At 45.1% G+C, this 16,077-nt stretch overlaps 1 protein-coding gene across 1 annotated transcript in view; it reads right to left on the bottom strand.

Moving 5' to 3' along the window:
• Window positions 1-16,077, bottom strand: part of LOC119449468 (hemicentin-2-like) — a 549,353-nt gene that overhangs the window by 383,538 nt on the left and 149,738 nt on the right. Inside the window, exons 4-5 of the mRNA XM_037712679.2 lie at window positions 10,289-10,546; window positions 5,872-6,177 (exon numbers count right to left, since the gene is read on the bottom strand). Of these exons, the coding sequence (XP_037568607.2) occupies window positions 5,872-6,177; window positions 10,289-10,546 (564 nt within the window). The remainder of the gene's footprint in view (window positions 1-5,871; window positions 6,178-10,288; window positions 10,547-16,077) is intronic.

Genomic DNA, 16,077 nt, shown 5'->3' with positions numbered 1-16,077 from the left:
TTACCTTATGCCTCAGTTTCTTTCTTTCTTTCTTTTTTTCTTTTTCTTTTTTTTTCATGTTGCCAAGCTGCCACTACTTGCTTGGTAGATTTATTTATTTGGTTGAAATTGGGAATGTCAGCAACAAATGCCGGCCGGATTCTCTGCAGTAGAGGCTGAGTAGAATAACAGAACCGCACAAATGAAGTGACAGAACAAAGAGGATATGACCATTTCTGCGGGCGCGGTTCGCTGAAAACTTGATGTCTTGATGGAGGACAACACTTCTCTGCCTGCCAGCCCTAGCTCCGGAACAAACACATGAATGCAGCAGTTGGTACGAAGTACAATAGCGACGTTTTCAATGACGAACACCGGCACGCGTTCATGCTCTTAACTGTTGAAAGAATTCACGGTCGACAAAAGTAGCTGCGCGCCGCCGAGGTCTCGTGCATACCGCTGTGAACGCTATGCCGTGACGAGGGCAAGGCGTCGTATAGATTAGACGGCATTCGGGGCGCATCGGAAGTAGCACCCCTGTTTATATCCTCCGAGCTCGGAACATAGCCTGGGAAATGGCTTTTATCGACGCATGTAAAAGGGGGCTTGACTTGCCATGAAAATCTAAAATGCCAAGACGAGAGTAGCAGGAAAACAAAAGATCATTACGATGCTGCATTACCCGCACTCAGGCGCAGTGCATTTCGGAAGTAAACACTGAGTCCGTCCGTCGGCGGCATACACTTTCATCGACTACCAAATGGCCGGACAGTTCGCCAGCGCACGTGTGATCTATCACGACCCCATCACGACATTGCCGTCGGAGGCCGTTACACGAATGGCCTCGAGTTGCCCAGAGTGAGCAGCTGACGAGAAATCCTGGGAACGGCCTCACAAAACGTTTTGTTAGCAAGTGTGTCACTGCAAGCACGCTTCATGTTATCTTGTTCTGACGTCCGTCCTTAAGAATGGTTCTCGCGTACGAACGACCTTGTATATCACGGCGTTTATCTGACGATCTCTTCCAACAAGTGGAGGAAAAGGCGCGTGCGAATGACCTGAGTCGCGTGTGACATCGTGCCAAGAAATCTGAGCGAAATATATAGTGCGATAAATACAGACCTTTATACCTCGTTCTGCATGCGCATGCAATGAACAGCTGCACAATTTATTTGGCGCGCACACATGCCCTTCTAAATGATATGTTAACATGAACTGCCAATAGCCATGTCTTTATTGTCTGCTTTCATTTTAGTGAAGTTTACGGCTTTTTCAGAGTTGGTTATTTACGATTAGGGAGACACCAGCATCCTGTAGGAGTATGCTCCTGAAGGGCACGAGCATATATATATAATGGACGAACGCTACCTTTTACCGTTGCTGGCGCTTGATTGCGTTACGCGGTTTATTTAGTTTGTGCTCCTCTGTCTCTCTTTCTATATGGGGTGATCATTTTTAAGTTGTAGGAAAATTTTAAAAATGGCCTGTGGCAGATAGCACAATTCTTGTCCTTGTGTTCAATTATTCGAAGAGGTGGACATTGCTTGCACGATAAATCAAAACACTTGTTCAAATAATGAGAAATTCACTAATTACCTTCTCAATTAATTACTTTAGGCACATTTTGCAATTTACGAATTGTAGCCGGTATTTCTATATATTGTACCGGAGATTAGCGGCGCCGGCACGGTGAAGAGTGGCAGAGGAAGACGACGAACTAGTTTATATAGTGCGCGCTCGATCGGTTTTCCAGCTGAGACTGCTCCGTCTTCCTGTTCTTCTGTCAGACGCCCTGCGGACTTTACTTACAAGAACATCCCGTAGGAACATATATATATATATATATATATATATATATATATATATATATATATATATATATATATATCATAAGACGCCAACAAACAATGATACCAAGGACAACATAGGGGAAATTACTTGTACTTACTAATTGAATTAAAGAAATGATAAATTAATGGAAATGAAAACGGATGAAAAAACACTTCTTCGCATTACGCGTGCGATGCTCTCACCATTGAGCTACTTCGGAGCCGTTTTCCCATCCACTTTCTGGGGTATTTATGTTTTACAACCAGAACTCACCCTGAGAGTGTATATATATATATATATATATATATATATATATATATAGTTAATTTTGTGCTTCAGTGCATAAAGCGACGTTTTGTTAAGAACCTAACTGGAACGCCAATGCATTTCTTGGCAAAGTTCAGGAATTAATATCTCGAAACTGGTGTCATCCCGATAATTCGTTCCAATTGGATCCGCCTTGCGAACTCCACGGCTACAATTTGTAAATTGCAATATGGGTCATCAGGCAATTAGTTAAAAACTGAATTAGTGAATTTCTCTTAATTATTCGATTATGCATTTCAATTTCTTGTGCAAGTAATGTCCGACTCTTCGAGTAGACCAGCTCATGGACTATAATTCTGCTATCTGCCACAGGCAACCTTGAAGAATTTTTGAAAGTGTTCGCTGAAACACCCTGTATATATACATATGCAAATGCACGTCTTTGTGTTGCATTTGATGCCTTTTGTGTGTCATCAGTCTAATAACGCAGAAATTTCAAACAAAAAGGCAGAAAAATACAAAGATGTCCACCGGTATCTCGTAGGCAGCAGCCGTCATTCGGTGAGTGCATGCGCAAAAAGAATAAAATACATTCTGGGGTTTTACGTGCCACAACCACGATCTGATTATGAAGCAACGCCGTACTGGAGGACTCGAAGTTGTGCCATATCTTCATAAGGTATTGCACAATATGAAAAAGGTAGGCCAAGCATATGGCGTACCGATTGTTTTCTCGGCCACCCGCAAACTTTCTCGCCTGTGTGCGCGTGTTTTGGGGGAGCGAAAGTTGACCACCTGCGAGAAGAAGCATGCCAGCGCCTTTGTTTCTTAAGCTGTGGGCGTAGTATATATGAAATTCCACAATCGCGGTGGCAAGAAATATATGGCGCGGACAGGCAGGTGCATTAATGAGAGGGTATACGAGAAGATGATTTATTGGTAAGAAATAAGACGCGTGCTCACCTGCCTGCGCATTGCGAGGAGTTCTCTGCGCACTGCGAGAAACTCCTCGCATTGCGAGGAGTTCACGCCGTTGTTCGGGTCTATTAGGGTGCCCGGAAAGAGTAATAATGTGGTCACACGCGAGCTACTAGAGCCATGCTTTATCAACACCACCTAGATAGCACAAGGCCTGTTCACTCTGATCCATGACGTCATGCTACCTGGCCCAAAATTTCCATTGCCAAGGCTGGCGTGAGGAAAGCGATGACGTCAAAATCACTGTTGCTTACTCGGGAGTATCCCCATTAAATTCTATGGCAGTCGGCCCAGGTAGCATGACGTCATGGATCGGAGTGAACAGGCCTTGTGCTATCTAGGTGGTGTTTGCTTTATTCGTCGGGATGATAGTATACGTGTGTCAGCTGTGACACCTCTGTTTTGCTTAGGAAAACGTAATTTGATGTGACAGTCTTCACTGTGCGAATGTTTGACAATAAGGAAAGGCTTCTTTTTGACGTGCTCTATTCAATAAACGTCAGTTGTAAGTGAGCACTTGTCCTGTCTCCTCCATCGTCCCGGTCAAATTTTGTGTTGGATACTACCCTCTAAATATGTACTAACCCGCCTAACAACGCACATGATTAAGACTTCGAATTGATTTTGATCACACGGGGTTCTTTATCGTGCACCGAATGCACGGTATACACGAGCGTTTTTGGATTTCGTCCCCATCAAAATGCGGCCGCTGTGGCTGCACACTGAACCCGTGACCTGGTAGCGCAACGCCATAGCCACTAAGCTACGACGGCGGGTGAGTGCATGCCTACTTTTTTTAAACCTTAGACTTCAACATGACATTGCGTCCTCTATATGCTATCTGTACGTTTCTTTTCTTCTTTTTTGTTTTTCTTAGTAATGTAATTTGAGCGTATTTTGTTCAAGTAACTTTCCTCACTCATAGCGTCTTAGAAGAAAGACGCTATGACGTTTCACAGAAGTGAAATGAAGTAGCAAGACACAAATTATCCTGATCCACAAGCCATATATATTTAGTATACTTGCGCCTTGCTAGATCAATTAAGTTCGCCAATGTGCACCTGAAGCGCAGATCGACGAACAAGAGGACGCGCGTGATTGGCACCAACTTGCTGTCGAAAGTTATTTCAGTCGCATAGTAAAGTTCGAGTCTTTCAGTCCATTCTTGTTTATTTGTGTTAAGGAGGAGGAAAAATGTCCAGGCGATGGTTCGTGCGCTCTTCAGGAGCCAGAACATCGGGAATTAACACTGAAGGACGATCTCCACAAGCGCTCGGCGACAACACCTCCAGAGAACGTGCCTACGAATAGCAGAAAGTGGCCTGGTTCACGTGGCGACAACTGCTATCGCCAGATATCGGAGCGCAGCGCCTAGGAACACGGCCTCTCGTATCGGATGCTCGCCGATGGAACCAGCCGAATGCATTCCGAGCGCTCAGCTTCTATACTGGCCGAACATAAAGCTGCATTTCAAAGCGCGTCCCAAGAGCACTCGAAAACAACCAGCCAAAGGCACCATATTTACGACAACAATACAGGCAAAGGCCTTGTGCTACGTGTAAGTGATAATGGCAGGCTTCTGTTGCGTAACGTTCGCATCCTCTCCGGAGTGCGCGAAAAGAGTGTACACGTCGGGTCTGACCGGGAGGATGGGAGCGAAGCTGTAGGCTTTCCCTACATCCCACATTCGATCGCCCAGGGAGTCATTGCAGCAGGGAGTGACTTGCATAAGCGTCACGACGGAGGAGGCCGTAAATGAAATACGGTGCAGGGGTTTAACACCCATATAAACATACGACTATTCCGCGTCCTGTATAGGCAATGACAAGCGCGGCTGTTGCTGCACTGCGACCAGAATTAGTAAAACGATATCCTGCAGAATAAGTGAGCAAAAAAAAAAGAAGGAAAAAGCAAACGCAGACCAATTTTAAAGTATAGTTCACATGGTTTCCCTACAATTAAATGGCATCCAAAGCTGCTTTATATAACCGCAATATGGTCGAGAATTTATTCTATATATGTAATCTGATAGATTCGAGGCAGCATATAACAGAATTTTGTTCGTCGCTGTACCAGGCTAGTCGGTAACACTATACATTATATGAATAAAAGTAGCAGAAAAGAAAACAAAAAACTACCCCAGCGCCAAAGAAAAATAAACATCAGATCTACTACGGAAACGGAAGTATCGACACTATTCAACGCAAATGTAACATTACCGTCTCGATTTGCCCGCAGCGCCCACTATTTAAATAGGGAGACAGACGAAGCCTCATATATATATATATATATATATATATATATATATATATATATATATATATATATATATACCAAAAATGATTACCGAGGAAAACGATTTTTACGCGCTGTATTGATGCGCGAATGACCGTTTTTTGGCCTCGACCGACAAACCCGTTGTCGGTCGAAGTGAAGGGTTTCTGTTTTGCTCGAAATGTCGCGGACAGATGCTAACGCTGGCGCATTTAGTGGTGGCGCTAAGCACTAAAAGTTGGATATATGAGATGCTCAGTGCAGTATATATATAAGCAATATATGTATTTTACATTTAACACGGACACACTTTGCTGGCTGGATATAGTGCATAATTGATTGTATCGGAGTTGATCATTCATTCTTCATATAGTTCAAGCTAACAAGAAATCGAGCCCTTCAGATCCTCTTATTCTTCTCGCTCATTTCATTATAAGATCGGTATCACTATATAGTGCGAGTAAGCCTAGAAGGTAATTCTCGCTGCGTACGACTCATACAGCCCAAAATAAAGGTAATAACAAATGATAGCTGATAACTCACAGTAGACGTTCATGGCCCATTTGTCGTGGGGCGCTGGCGCCGATGGGGGAAGTGCGGGGTTCCGGGCCACGCACCGCAGTCCCTGGCCGTGGTCCTGGGCCGAAGGCGTGAAGCTCACCACCGAAGTTGAGACGTTGCCGTCAGAAGACGCATGGCCGAAACTCTGAGCGAGCTGCACGCCACGTTTCCACCAGGTGAGCTGCGCCGGGGGCCGCGAGCCGCGTGCCTCGCAGACCAGTTCGACGGGCAGGCCGGCGGTCAGCGCGCCACCCGACGCACGCAAGATTCGGACCGTCAGGGGGGCAACTGCACGCACGCACGCAAGGCGGGAGAGAGGTGCAGTGAGGAATGTTAGTGATGCATCGTGATGCTCATCATACCTTATTTGTACGCCGCATAAAGCAGTAACGATGGGCGTGAATTTTAACGCTTGACATGAAAAAGAAAGAAAGAAATAAAGAAAAAAGAGTGGTGGCGAAATGTGAGAGGTGAACCTACCAACTCAGCCTTTTCACTACCCCCCCCCCCCCCCCCACACACACACACACAAAAAAAAAAAAGAAAAAGAAAGAGCAATTAGTTTTTACTACTGACATTTCAACTTTCGCTTAGAGTACTAGAGAAAGGCGCTAAAGGCGCTAACTGAGCCTTTCCGACGCCAGACGGCAGCCGCGAACTTTGCCGCACGGCGACGACAACGACAGGTGCTGATGCTCGGTGAATGTTTACTAAAGCAATTGTAAAAACCGATTCGAATATTGTCTCTGTCCAACCCCCGTTGCTGTGGCACTGAAAGTGAATTGGGCTTGTGACCACAGCTTATTATTAAAAAAAAGATGTACATAGCATAAGAACTCTCAGAGAATATTCCCATTTCTTTCTTGTTTCCTATTGTCGTAATGTTCCTAATGTTTCCTATTGTCCAGCTACATTCACTGGCAAAAGGTTAGGCGACTAAACAGCTGTCTGTTCCTACGAACCTCTCTAGTTTCTTATAGCACCGGGACTGTGAAACACTGTAATCGTTGGGAAACGCCTTCATCGTATTTGTACGGCCAGATTCCTTTCATAACTGCTCTTTTTCTCCTGATCTCCCCCCCCCCCCCCCCCTTCCCGTCCGCTATACAGAGTAGCCAACCGCACATTTAACCTCTCTTCCTTTCATCTCTTATTTTCTCTCTCTTTCTATAGTGTGTGAAAATGTATAGCAGTACGTATTGCATTACGGACGTATATAGTTAGGGTCCCGTCTTCATCGGTATTTTTGTTTTAAATTCTCAATACATTTTCCGACTTTTATCATAAAAGATAATTCTTATTTGTTCTTCCTTTGGCAGCGTTTGCGTACGTTTTGCTTTCAAGCTCATCGGTTCTTTTTGCAATGCTAAGCATTTTTTTTTCTTTCACACATGGAATTGCCGGTTTTGCTGGGATAGTTTAAATAAAGTTTTACTTCTTTTCCGGCGGAAGTTTCTGTTGAAACGACAAGCTATTGTTAAGCAACATTGCTGTGGTAAACGAAGCAAAGATAATGACGCCGAGGCGGCGCTATCCTGAGGCACATGCGACCGCTAGGGACCAGCTGTACAACTCTGTGATTGTTCTACAAATGAAACGAAGGCATTGTGAAATGGTCACAGGATGACTACAGTAAGGAGTAAGATTAAGTGTTACATTAGACGTTCAATAAACCAAGTAAAAGTTTAGAATGGATATTCACACTGTCTCACATGCTCATGTCGAGAAGGCACTGATATACTAAATTCTACCTTGACCATTTATAATTTTAGTGAGCTGGACTAGTGAGTGAGTTTAGTGAGTGAATTTATTTAGTGAGTTTAGTAGGTTTCCGCAATTCACTGATGCAGACGAGTATCACTTCTGTGCCAAATCTGCGCTCCTAATATACACTTACGATTAGAAAGTTATCGAATATTATTTTCTACCTGGGTGTTTCTTTTCTGTCGTGCGCTGGTTTGCCAAAAAATATAAAAATTGTAAACCAAATTTGCAACAACAAGTTTGGCACACTTTTTTCTCCGTTCGCTTCTACCGCAAACAACGAATTTTACATGTATTGGAAAAAAAAGTAATTGCGTTGCGCCTGTTGATGCAATACATGAAAGTACTGCTCTTATCCGACGAGTGCATTTACTTTATTGCAGAATGATGAGCCAGAATCTGCTTCATAAATTTATTCGAATCAACTAAAGGGGCCGCAGTAATGCGTTGCTGTTTTAATGAATGCCCGGCGATGTTTTATCTACTCTGAGATCTCTGTGCAGAGGTACTGCTGGACCTAATATGTCTCGGCATACTTTTGCGATTAGCGGGCACTGAACCTGTGACATTAAGGCAGGCACCAAATGGAAAAACCTATAGCGAACCTTTGATGCTTCATAATAAAAGCGTCCTCTCGATTGCTCATTAAGTTTAGGGGCATGTTCTGAGGCCTTATAAATGTTAGCAACAAAGAAATGCCATTTTATCATTTCTTTAATGAAACCCTCGATGGCCTCTATAAAAGTGCCGGTTCTGCTCTGCTGCGTGTGCTTAATGCAAAACAAACAGATACAGGACAAGCTATAGGCCCAGCATTAGGCAGCGGTATATTTGCACTATAAATTCGAGACACAGAAAGTTGCAAACGGCAAAAAGTGGGAAGTGAAAGACTAAGAAAGGCTGGACTCTGATTTTTTTTAAATTAAAAGCAAAACGAAGCCATTGCGGATTATTTATTCAACCCTTTGCTAAGTGACTTTTCACTCAAAGGATGTGTGCTACTGAGACATAGTATTAGGTTGTAGCTGATGAAATTTTTCGTTAAACGCAGCGGGCTACATTTATGCACTTTTAAGGCCTGCGTTACGAGTTTGTTTCTGTCGAGTTACAGGGCAGCATCAGTGCTGTAATGAATCGTTGAACAGCGCTGACTAGTGTGTGCGATATGTCGGTCTGGGTACGGCTACTATGAAACGACTAAACAGTGAAAATATTAGAATCAATTTGCCGCTTCGCAGTTTTATTTTCTCAATACTGAAGTTCCGAGACTAAAAATACGCCATTTGTACTTGCGACTTTTATATCAGTGATTTCGTAGTGAAGTAATTACGGGATTATTGCATTTCTGGTGGGTGTTTATTGCCCAATAAGAGGCGGTACTGCGTTCATTGTCTATAGAGACGCAAATTTTCCGTGTTATTCACCGACGAGAGACATATATTTACTCACGATCGCTCTCATGTTTAAAACACAGTGAGCGTAACTGAATATACGAAAATAAAAAAGAATCTCTCCTCGTCTACTATAGTTTCAACTCTTAGTACTTATATACAGCGATGATTACAGGGTTGATGAAAACAGCAGAGTTAGCATCGTCTAACACGCTGGCAGGTAGTCAACATACGGTGTCAATACCCTCGTCGAACCGCATGGAATTACCTGGCAAAAACTTGCATGCGACAATTGCCATTCACTATGAAGGCATTCGCCCACCCGAAAAATGTCAGCACAATCCGCTTACATACTAAGCGATTGCTTTGATTCCCGACGAGGTACTACTGTATTGATTAGTTCATGTTCTGGGACTAGAGAGAGAGAGACAGAAGAAAGGGGAAAGGCAGGGGGCTAACCAGAGAGGAGGATCCGGTTGCTACCCTACGCTGGGGAGAGAGGGGAGAGAGAGGTGTTCCCTTTCTTTCTCTCTCGCTACGTTCCTGCGACTTGAACGTGCGTGCAGGCGCGAAGAGCTCCATATAGACGACCTTACAGAAGTGTTTGAGTGCCGCCATCTTGAGTTTTTATACAAATGGTGTGATTTATTTGTTTCTACATTGTAACGTCATGAAGACCTTCTCGTGTCAGTGACTTTATGCGCTTTGCTGTGAGCTCAACTGTCGCATAATGATTACAGATTGCTCATCCTCGTCACATGTGATGCGCTGGCCCCAATTTACATATAGTAAGTGCATATTTTGAATGCTGCACGTGTATGTGTAGGTGTGTGTATGTCTGTGACTGCATGAGCTGTTTGGGCTTTTATGTGATCGCTGTATACATCACAATTATCATCCAACATCTGGAGTAGCATGCTAGGCGATCAGCCAGGCCAACACCTGTGGCATATTATTAAGCGCTTGTATCTCCCTTTCTCTGGACGTAGCTGCATCGATACTCGGCAGGTCATCCGCAACCATACCGCATCCATCCTTTTTTTCCCCCCGCCAATCCGCCCTGCGAAACGGTACTGATATCCAGCCTGCTAGCTGTGACTCCCCTATTCAATTACACCATAACACGCAATCGCAGATTTGGAAAGGTCATGTTTGGACTCCAATGGCGAAAATCACAAGTGTGGGTGTTGCCCAGCCAGATGGCCGCGACGGAAAAAAAAGTGAAACTAAGTTCGTATACTTACGGAGCATGTCGACGCGCACCGTGGTGCGCACTGGCGCCGCAAGGCCATTGTCCACCTCGCAGACAAGCTGGATGAGCAGATCGGCGCGAGTGAGCGGGCCCTGGCGCAGCTTGCTGAGCACCAGCACCGATTCCTGTGCGTCGTCCAGCGCCGACGACACCGTGGTGACGGCGCTTCCAGGCACCGGCTCCTCGTCGTCGTCACTCGACGGCCGCCGTGGCCGCCGCAGCCAGCGCACTTCGGGAGCCGGGCTGCCTGCTGCAAGGAGACACCGCCGCAGCGACCGGTCAGCTTGAGTGACTATCTCGGCTTCGCAATTTCGATCGCTAGGCACCGCGCAGTGTTCTGAATTTTGTGTCGGTCAATAATGAATTTGCTTGTATTATCAGCATTAATTGATAGGAACAGCTGCGTATCACGCGTGCATACTTCATAGCGATCTGGCATCACAGTGTAGCAGGTCGATATATGCACATGATCGAGACCAAAAACACTTCATTATCGAGTTCACCAATGGTGAACATGAGGAAGTATAGTAACCTGCTTTAGTTTACTTTGGTTTTATAGTTTCACATTGTGCTCATAGTACTTTAAGTCGTAATTTGCAAGTTGCAGTGTAAACAAATTTCGAGAGCCAAGCGAAAATGCATCACATTACAAATGGCGCATGTCCCTGGCTACCCCTACGCCACCCCCCCCCTTTCTTTTTCTCTCTCGTTTTCAAATTCTCTGTCTAGAGGTTATAGACAAGATATATGCATCCCAGACTTTATTGCGCCCCTCCCGCATGGCAACGGTAGCTGGTTAAGTATATACAGGGTGTTTCAGCGAACACTTTCAAAATTTATTTAATGTTGGCTCTGGCAGATAGCCCAATTCTAGTTAATGAGCTGGTCTACTCGAAGAGGCGGACATTACTTGCACAAGAAATTGAAATGCATAATGGACTAATTAACAAAAACTCACCAATTAAGTTTTAAACTAATTACCTGATGGCCCATATTGTAATTTAAAAATTGTAGCCGTGGAGTTCACAAGGCGGATCCACTTAGAAATAATTCTCAGGATGACACCAGTTTCGAGATATTAATTCCCGAACTTTGCGGAGAAATGCATTGGCGTTCCAGTTAATTTTGTGATTCAATGCATAAAGCGACGTTTTGTTAAGAACCTAACTGGAACGCCAATGCATTTGTCCACAAAGTTCGGGAATTAATATCTCGAAATTGGTGGCATCCCGAGAATTCGTTCCAAGTGGATACGCCTTGCGAACTCCCCGGCTACAATTTGTAAATTGCAATATGGGCCATTAGGTAATTAGTTAAAAACCTAATTAGTGAATTTCTGTTAATTATTCGATTATGTATTTCAATTTCTTGTGCAAGTAATGTCCGCCTCTTCGAGTAGACCAGCTCATGAACTAGAATTGTGCTATCTGCCACAGGCAACCCATAAGAATTTTTGAAAGTGTTCGCTGAAACACTATATTTCCGCACGTCGAAGGCGCTGCGTGGAAGAACGTAGTCATACAATAATATTGTGCAATTAGACGGCTCAATTACGGTTTCTGTCTTGCTTTTGTGAGCTGGTGGCTGTTCAGAAACATAGCCATAGCCTGAACAGTGTATACACTGTTCAGGCTAAAGGGTTAACTGGTGCACGCTACCTCCGATTCTCACGTCTTAACACTGAATTATTTCACCAGAGTTAGTTTTTCACAGCCACTTCATTCGTTCATGCTCTATGGAATTAACAGGAGAGCTTGCTAAGTTTCGCAGAACCACGCTAAAGCCTCCTACAGTGAATTAGTTGCGAAAGCTGCTTTCGCATAACGGCGGCCAGGAAAAGGAATATACCGCAGGTCAGTTATTAAAGTCTAAGCTGCAATAATGGAGCCTCGTGCTTCGGAGAGAGTTTGAGCGATATTAAAATTGATACCAATACCCGAAGCTTGACAGGTACGTTACGTTCACGCGTACAATGTGGAGACGACATCTGTGGTATAGATCTCGACAAGAGCTAACTGTTGTAAATTATATGGTCGACCGTCGCGATGCACAAGTAATTTGCCAAGAGTAGTTGTCCTGCGGCAGTGCTGGTCTTTCATGAGATCAATCGGGACCCGGGCACTCTTGTTGCCAGTATGGAGCACGAAGTCGCTGATATCATCGGTAGTGCCCCACAATGAGACTATTTCCATTACGAATTCATACCCCACGCAAACGCCTTTCTGTGTTCCACGTTACCAACTTTGTTCCTTGTTTATTCTTCTTTGCACTGTTTTATGAGACGTTAACGCACGGAATGAGATACTTTCCCCCCTTTTTTTTATATTTTACGCCGCCTTCATGGTAGTCATCAACAGAAAGAAATCATAAAAGAAAAGATACTCGTGAATCACATTGGCGCCGGCTGCTTCTTGTATTAGTGCTTACCCAGAATACTAGAGCGACAACCATAAAACCATGCTTGGGCAGGCTGGAATGCTGGAATGCTGGAACACTGCTACACTTTTCTGATAAGAATTCAGGAATGTGGTGCGTAATGTGTAGTTTCACGCACAGCTGCAATGAGATGTGTACCAGTGCGTCGAAAGGGTCGGTGAAAACTCATCAACGCACTCGCCGGAGGGCTTAGAGGTCTCGGCCACCAGAACGCTTCCCACAATTGTTCTTTTTTTGTTCTTTTTTGAGGGGGAGGAGTGTGTGTGTGGGAGGGGTTGCTGACCTATTGACTTCGATTAGGAAGAGAGTCACTCTGTAAAAATTGTGGCAACTTTTCCCAAATGCCAGAATAAGCACTATGCCTATACTTGTCGTCATAGCGTTTCGGCATAGTCCAGTTGACGCGGAATTTTATTAACGTGTCTTTGCGAAAACTCCTCTTTTCATATTTAGAATTTCCTACCACCCACGGTTAACTTGTAATTACTCTGCTGCAAATTTTTCAACTTTTCGCGTGCATTACTATCCACGAGAACATTGCTTAGCTTTTCTTTCTTACTAATTCAGCCACAGTGCGAATGTGGAGGACGCTTAAGCTTCGCCTTTAAGAGTGCAACGTGATAGCAGAAGTGCAGGGCAGAGCAATGGCTCGTACTCCCGTAAGGCAGAGGCTAGAAGCGGTGACTCATCAAAGGTATACCCCTGTAAGCGAGGACGAAGGGGTTTTTGTTTGAGTTTCTGCCGTAACGGAATTGTGTTTTCTCGTATATTCAAATTATTTTCTCGTACGCGTATATTCGAATTCCAATCCGACACTATCATGTCTGTAGGTTGTGTGTAAGTTGGGCTTTACGATTTTTCTGACGCATTTTACTTTCAGAAAGTCAATTAGTTCAGTAACGCCTATGCGCTACGCAGTGGGCCTGCGTGGTTGTGTTTCGGGATGTTTTTTTTTTTTTTTTGATGACGGACAACTCCGGCGGCGGCAGATGCCGACAACGGATTTTCTGCAACACGGGACCCTTAACGCTGTTGCGTTAAAATTTCTTGCCATAAAAAAAAGGGCTAAAATGTATTGCCTCGTATACAAACCCTGAGGCCACATGTACTTCTTTGCTTTAAGGTGCTCTACGGCACCCATCAGTGACGATAATTGATTGATTGTCATCGAGTATCATGTATCACGAAATTTTTTCTTATTGTGGGCTCTTTCAAGCCTCAGTTTTACGTTTGTTCCACCGAGACGAAAATGCTGTACAACTTACAGTGCAGCCGTGCTTGCGTACAGCAAGACGAGTATATAGGCCAAACCACACGTACGCGTGCCGGCGCGCGAGATCTCGCGAGGAATGGCGGTTTCAAATTACAATACGCGTGCTACGGTGGCTAGATGGCTAGCCACCGTACGCGTGCCAGCGCGCGCCCACCTAACTCACTATTTTTGCCTTAGTAGACATCGTTTCGTATTTTTGTGAGGCCTCCAGAGCACCGATATTTGTCTGGAGAAGATATCTGTGCTCGTGCCGCGCCTCAACGCGTACTATCTATTCCGCACCATCTGCGCATGCGTAGGCGCGCGTGCGCGAGCTTTCGCGCGCCGGCAAGCGTACGTGTAGTTTAGCCTTGTGAGGAACGGTACAAGGAACCTTTGACTGCTATAACAATGACGGAAACTTTTCTGGAGTTCTCCTACAGTCTTTCTGATATCCATCTGCATACTGCATACAATATATGTTTCGTCATGGTTGCGAGTGCCGACTAGCCTTTCCCGACACAATGCAACATTGCTGTACCACGTATGACTGCAAGTGCCGTTTACGAGTGCTCATTACTTCGTTATAGAATGACAATAGACCAACAAGCGATTCGTGTCGATGGCAACTATGCGTACGAGCGACGTGTGACTGCTGGGGAGCACCTGTTGTGCATTTCTCCCCAATATGACGTCCAGTGTCTCGCTCTAGTGACTGCATTAAATAGGCTGGATTCCAGAATGTTTTACGAAGCAAACATTTCATGACTGTTGCCACATCTGTCACTATAGCGACGAGATCCACTTGTGCACTAGTGCTGCTTTTGAAGTGCACCAGTCTCAGTGACTACTTGTAGCTGCGTTGTGAATGCTGGCGTGTATTTTCTCTTTGTATTGCTTTCTAAGCTGTATGTGCGAGTGAAAACGCACGAGGGACGCGCGCTTTCACGGAGACCAAACGCGACGTCTTCCGTCGCGCTAAAGGCCGGGGGTGGGGGATGGGAGGGAGGGAGGGAGGGAGGGATGGAGGGGAGGGAGACGTAGTGCTGCGCGGCACCAACTGCGTATCTTGGACCGGGAGCAAGGGCAACTGGCAACTCAATCTCGCACAGGAAACGAGTAAAGCGGGAAGGCAGCGCGGGAGGGAGGGGATGCGGCTTCTACTCTGCCAGCAACTGCGTACTTTTCGCGGCTGTGGGCGGTCGCACGCACCGTATCTTGGAAGCGATCTGCACATGGCTCCTAGCTTTGTATGCGCTGTGCTTTCGCCGCTCAGTTTTTGTTGAAGCGATAGACCGCACGAACCTCCGCTCGCTGCTGTTGCCGTGCTTGGTGACGCCAGCGTTGTGACAGCAGTTGTCTGCGGTCATCGAGAGAGATATATTCATGTTTGCTTGCGCGACCTGACACCATGTTTAATTCAGTTAGTAAGCGAATGTGTCCAAGTTTATACAGCCGATAAAACTACTACCCTTACTCCGTATAGCTCTCTACTAATTCGCTGTCGCAATTAATGCTTCGCCTTTCGGGCAAAACTGCGACTTTCTATCTCAAACGTCGGGTTCAATGTTCTCTCGTACAGATCATAACATCTCAAAACAGTAAGGTAAAGACGAAGCAGAAACGTTATTTGAAGAGCTTGCCTTACCGAGTCTGTATTGGCATATGGAAAGTGTAGTTTTACATAAGAGCAGGTCATGCAATTCAATTTCTGCGGTGTAACGTTAACTCGACCTTCCAGCCGCATAACGGTCCGCCCGACCTCTCTCTTGTTTGCCCGGACGCACACGGGGACGCCCGCCCGCTCACCGATTGAACTGTCTGCCAATCCCATTTCGATCTACAATGTTACATAAGTACATGCAAATTTGCTACTGTTAGTGTGTATGCAATATATCCATGACTGCCGACGTCTTTCCTTTATGCTACATAGCCGTATACCTTACGCCAAATGTATCAGCTCAAGGCGGAGCGCATTGCGCGCTATGTATTTATTAAAATGCCTTTGATGCATAACCTAGAGAAGAAAGCGTGCGCTATTTATTATTGTTTCGTATTATGCAACTGTGACATCTATTTTTCTGCGCGCCGTG

Source organism: Dermacentor silvarum, chromosome 1 (assembly GCF_013339745.2).
Source record: "Dermacentor silvarum isolate Dsil-2018 chromosome 1, BIME_Dsil_1.4, whole genome shotgun sequence".
NCBI lineage: Eukaryota > Metazoa > Arthropoda > Arachnida > Ixodida > Ixodidae > Dermacentor > Dermacentor silvarum.
The sequence above is the reverse complement of the archived record's forward strand: the minus strand, read 5'-3'. Positions and strand labels throughout refer to the sequence as shown.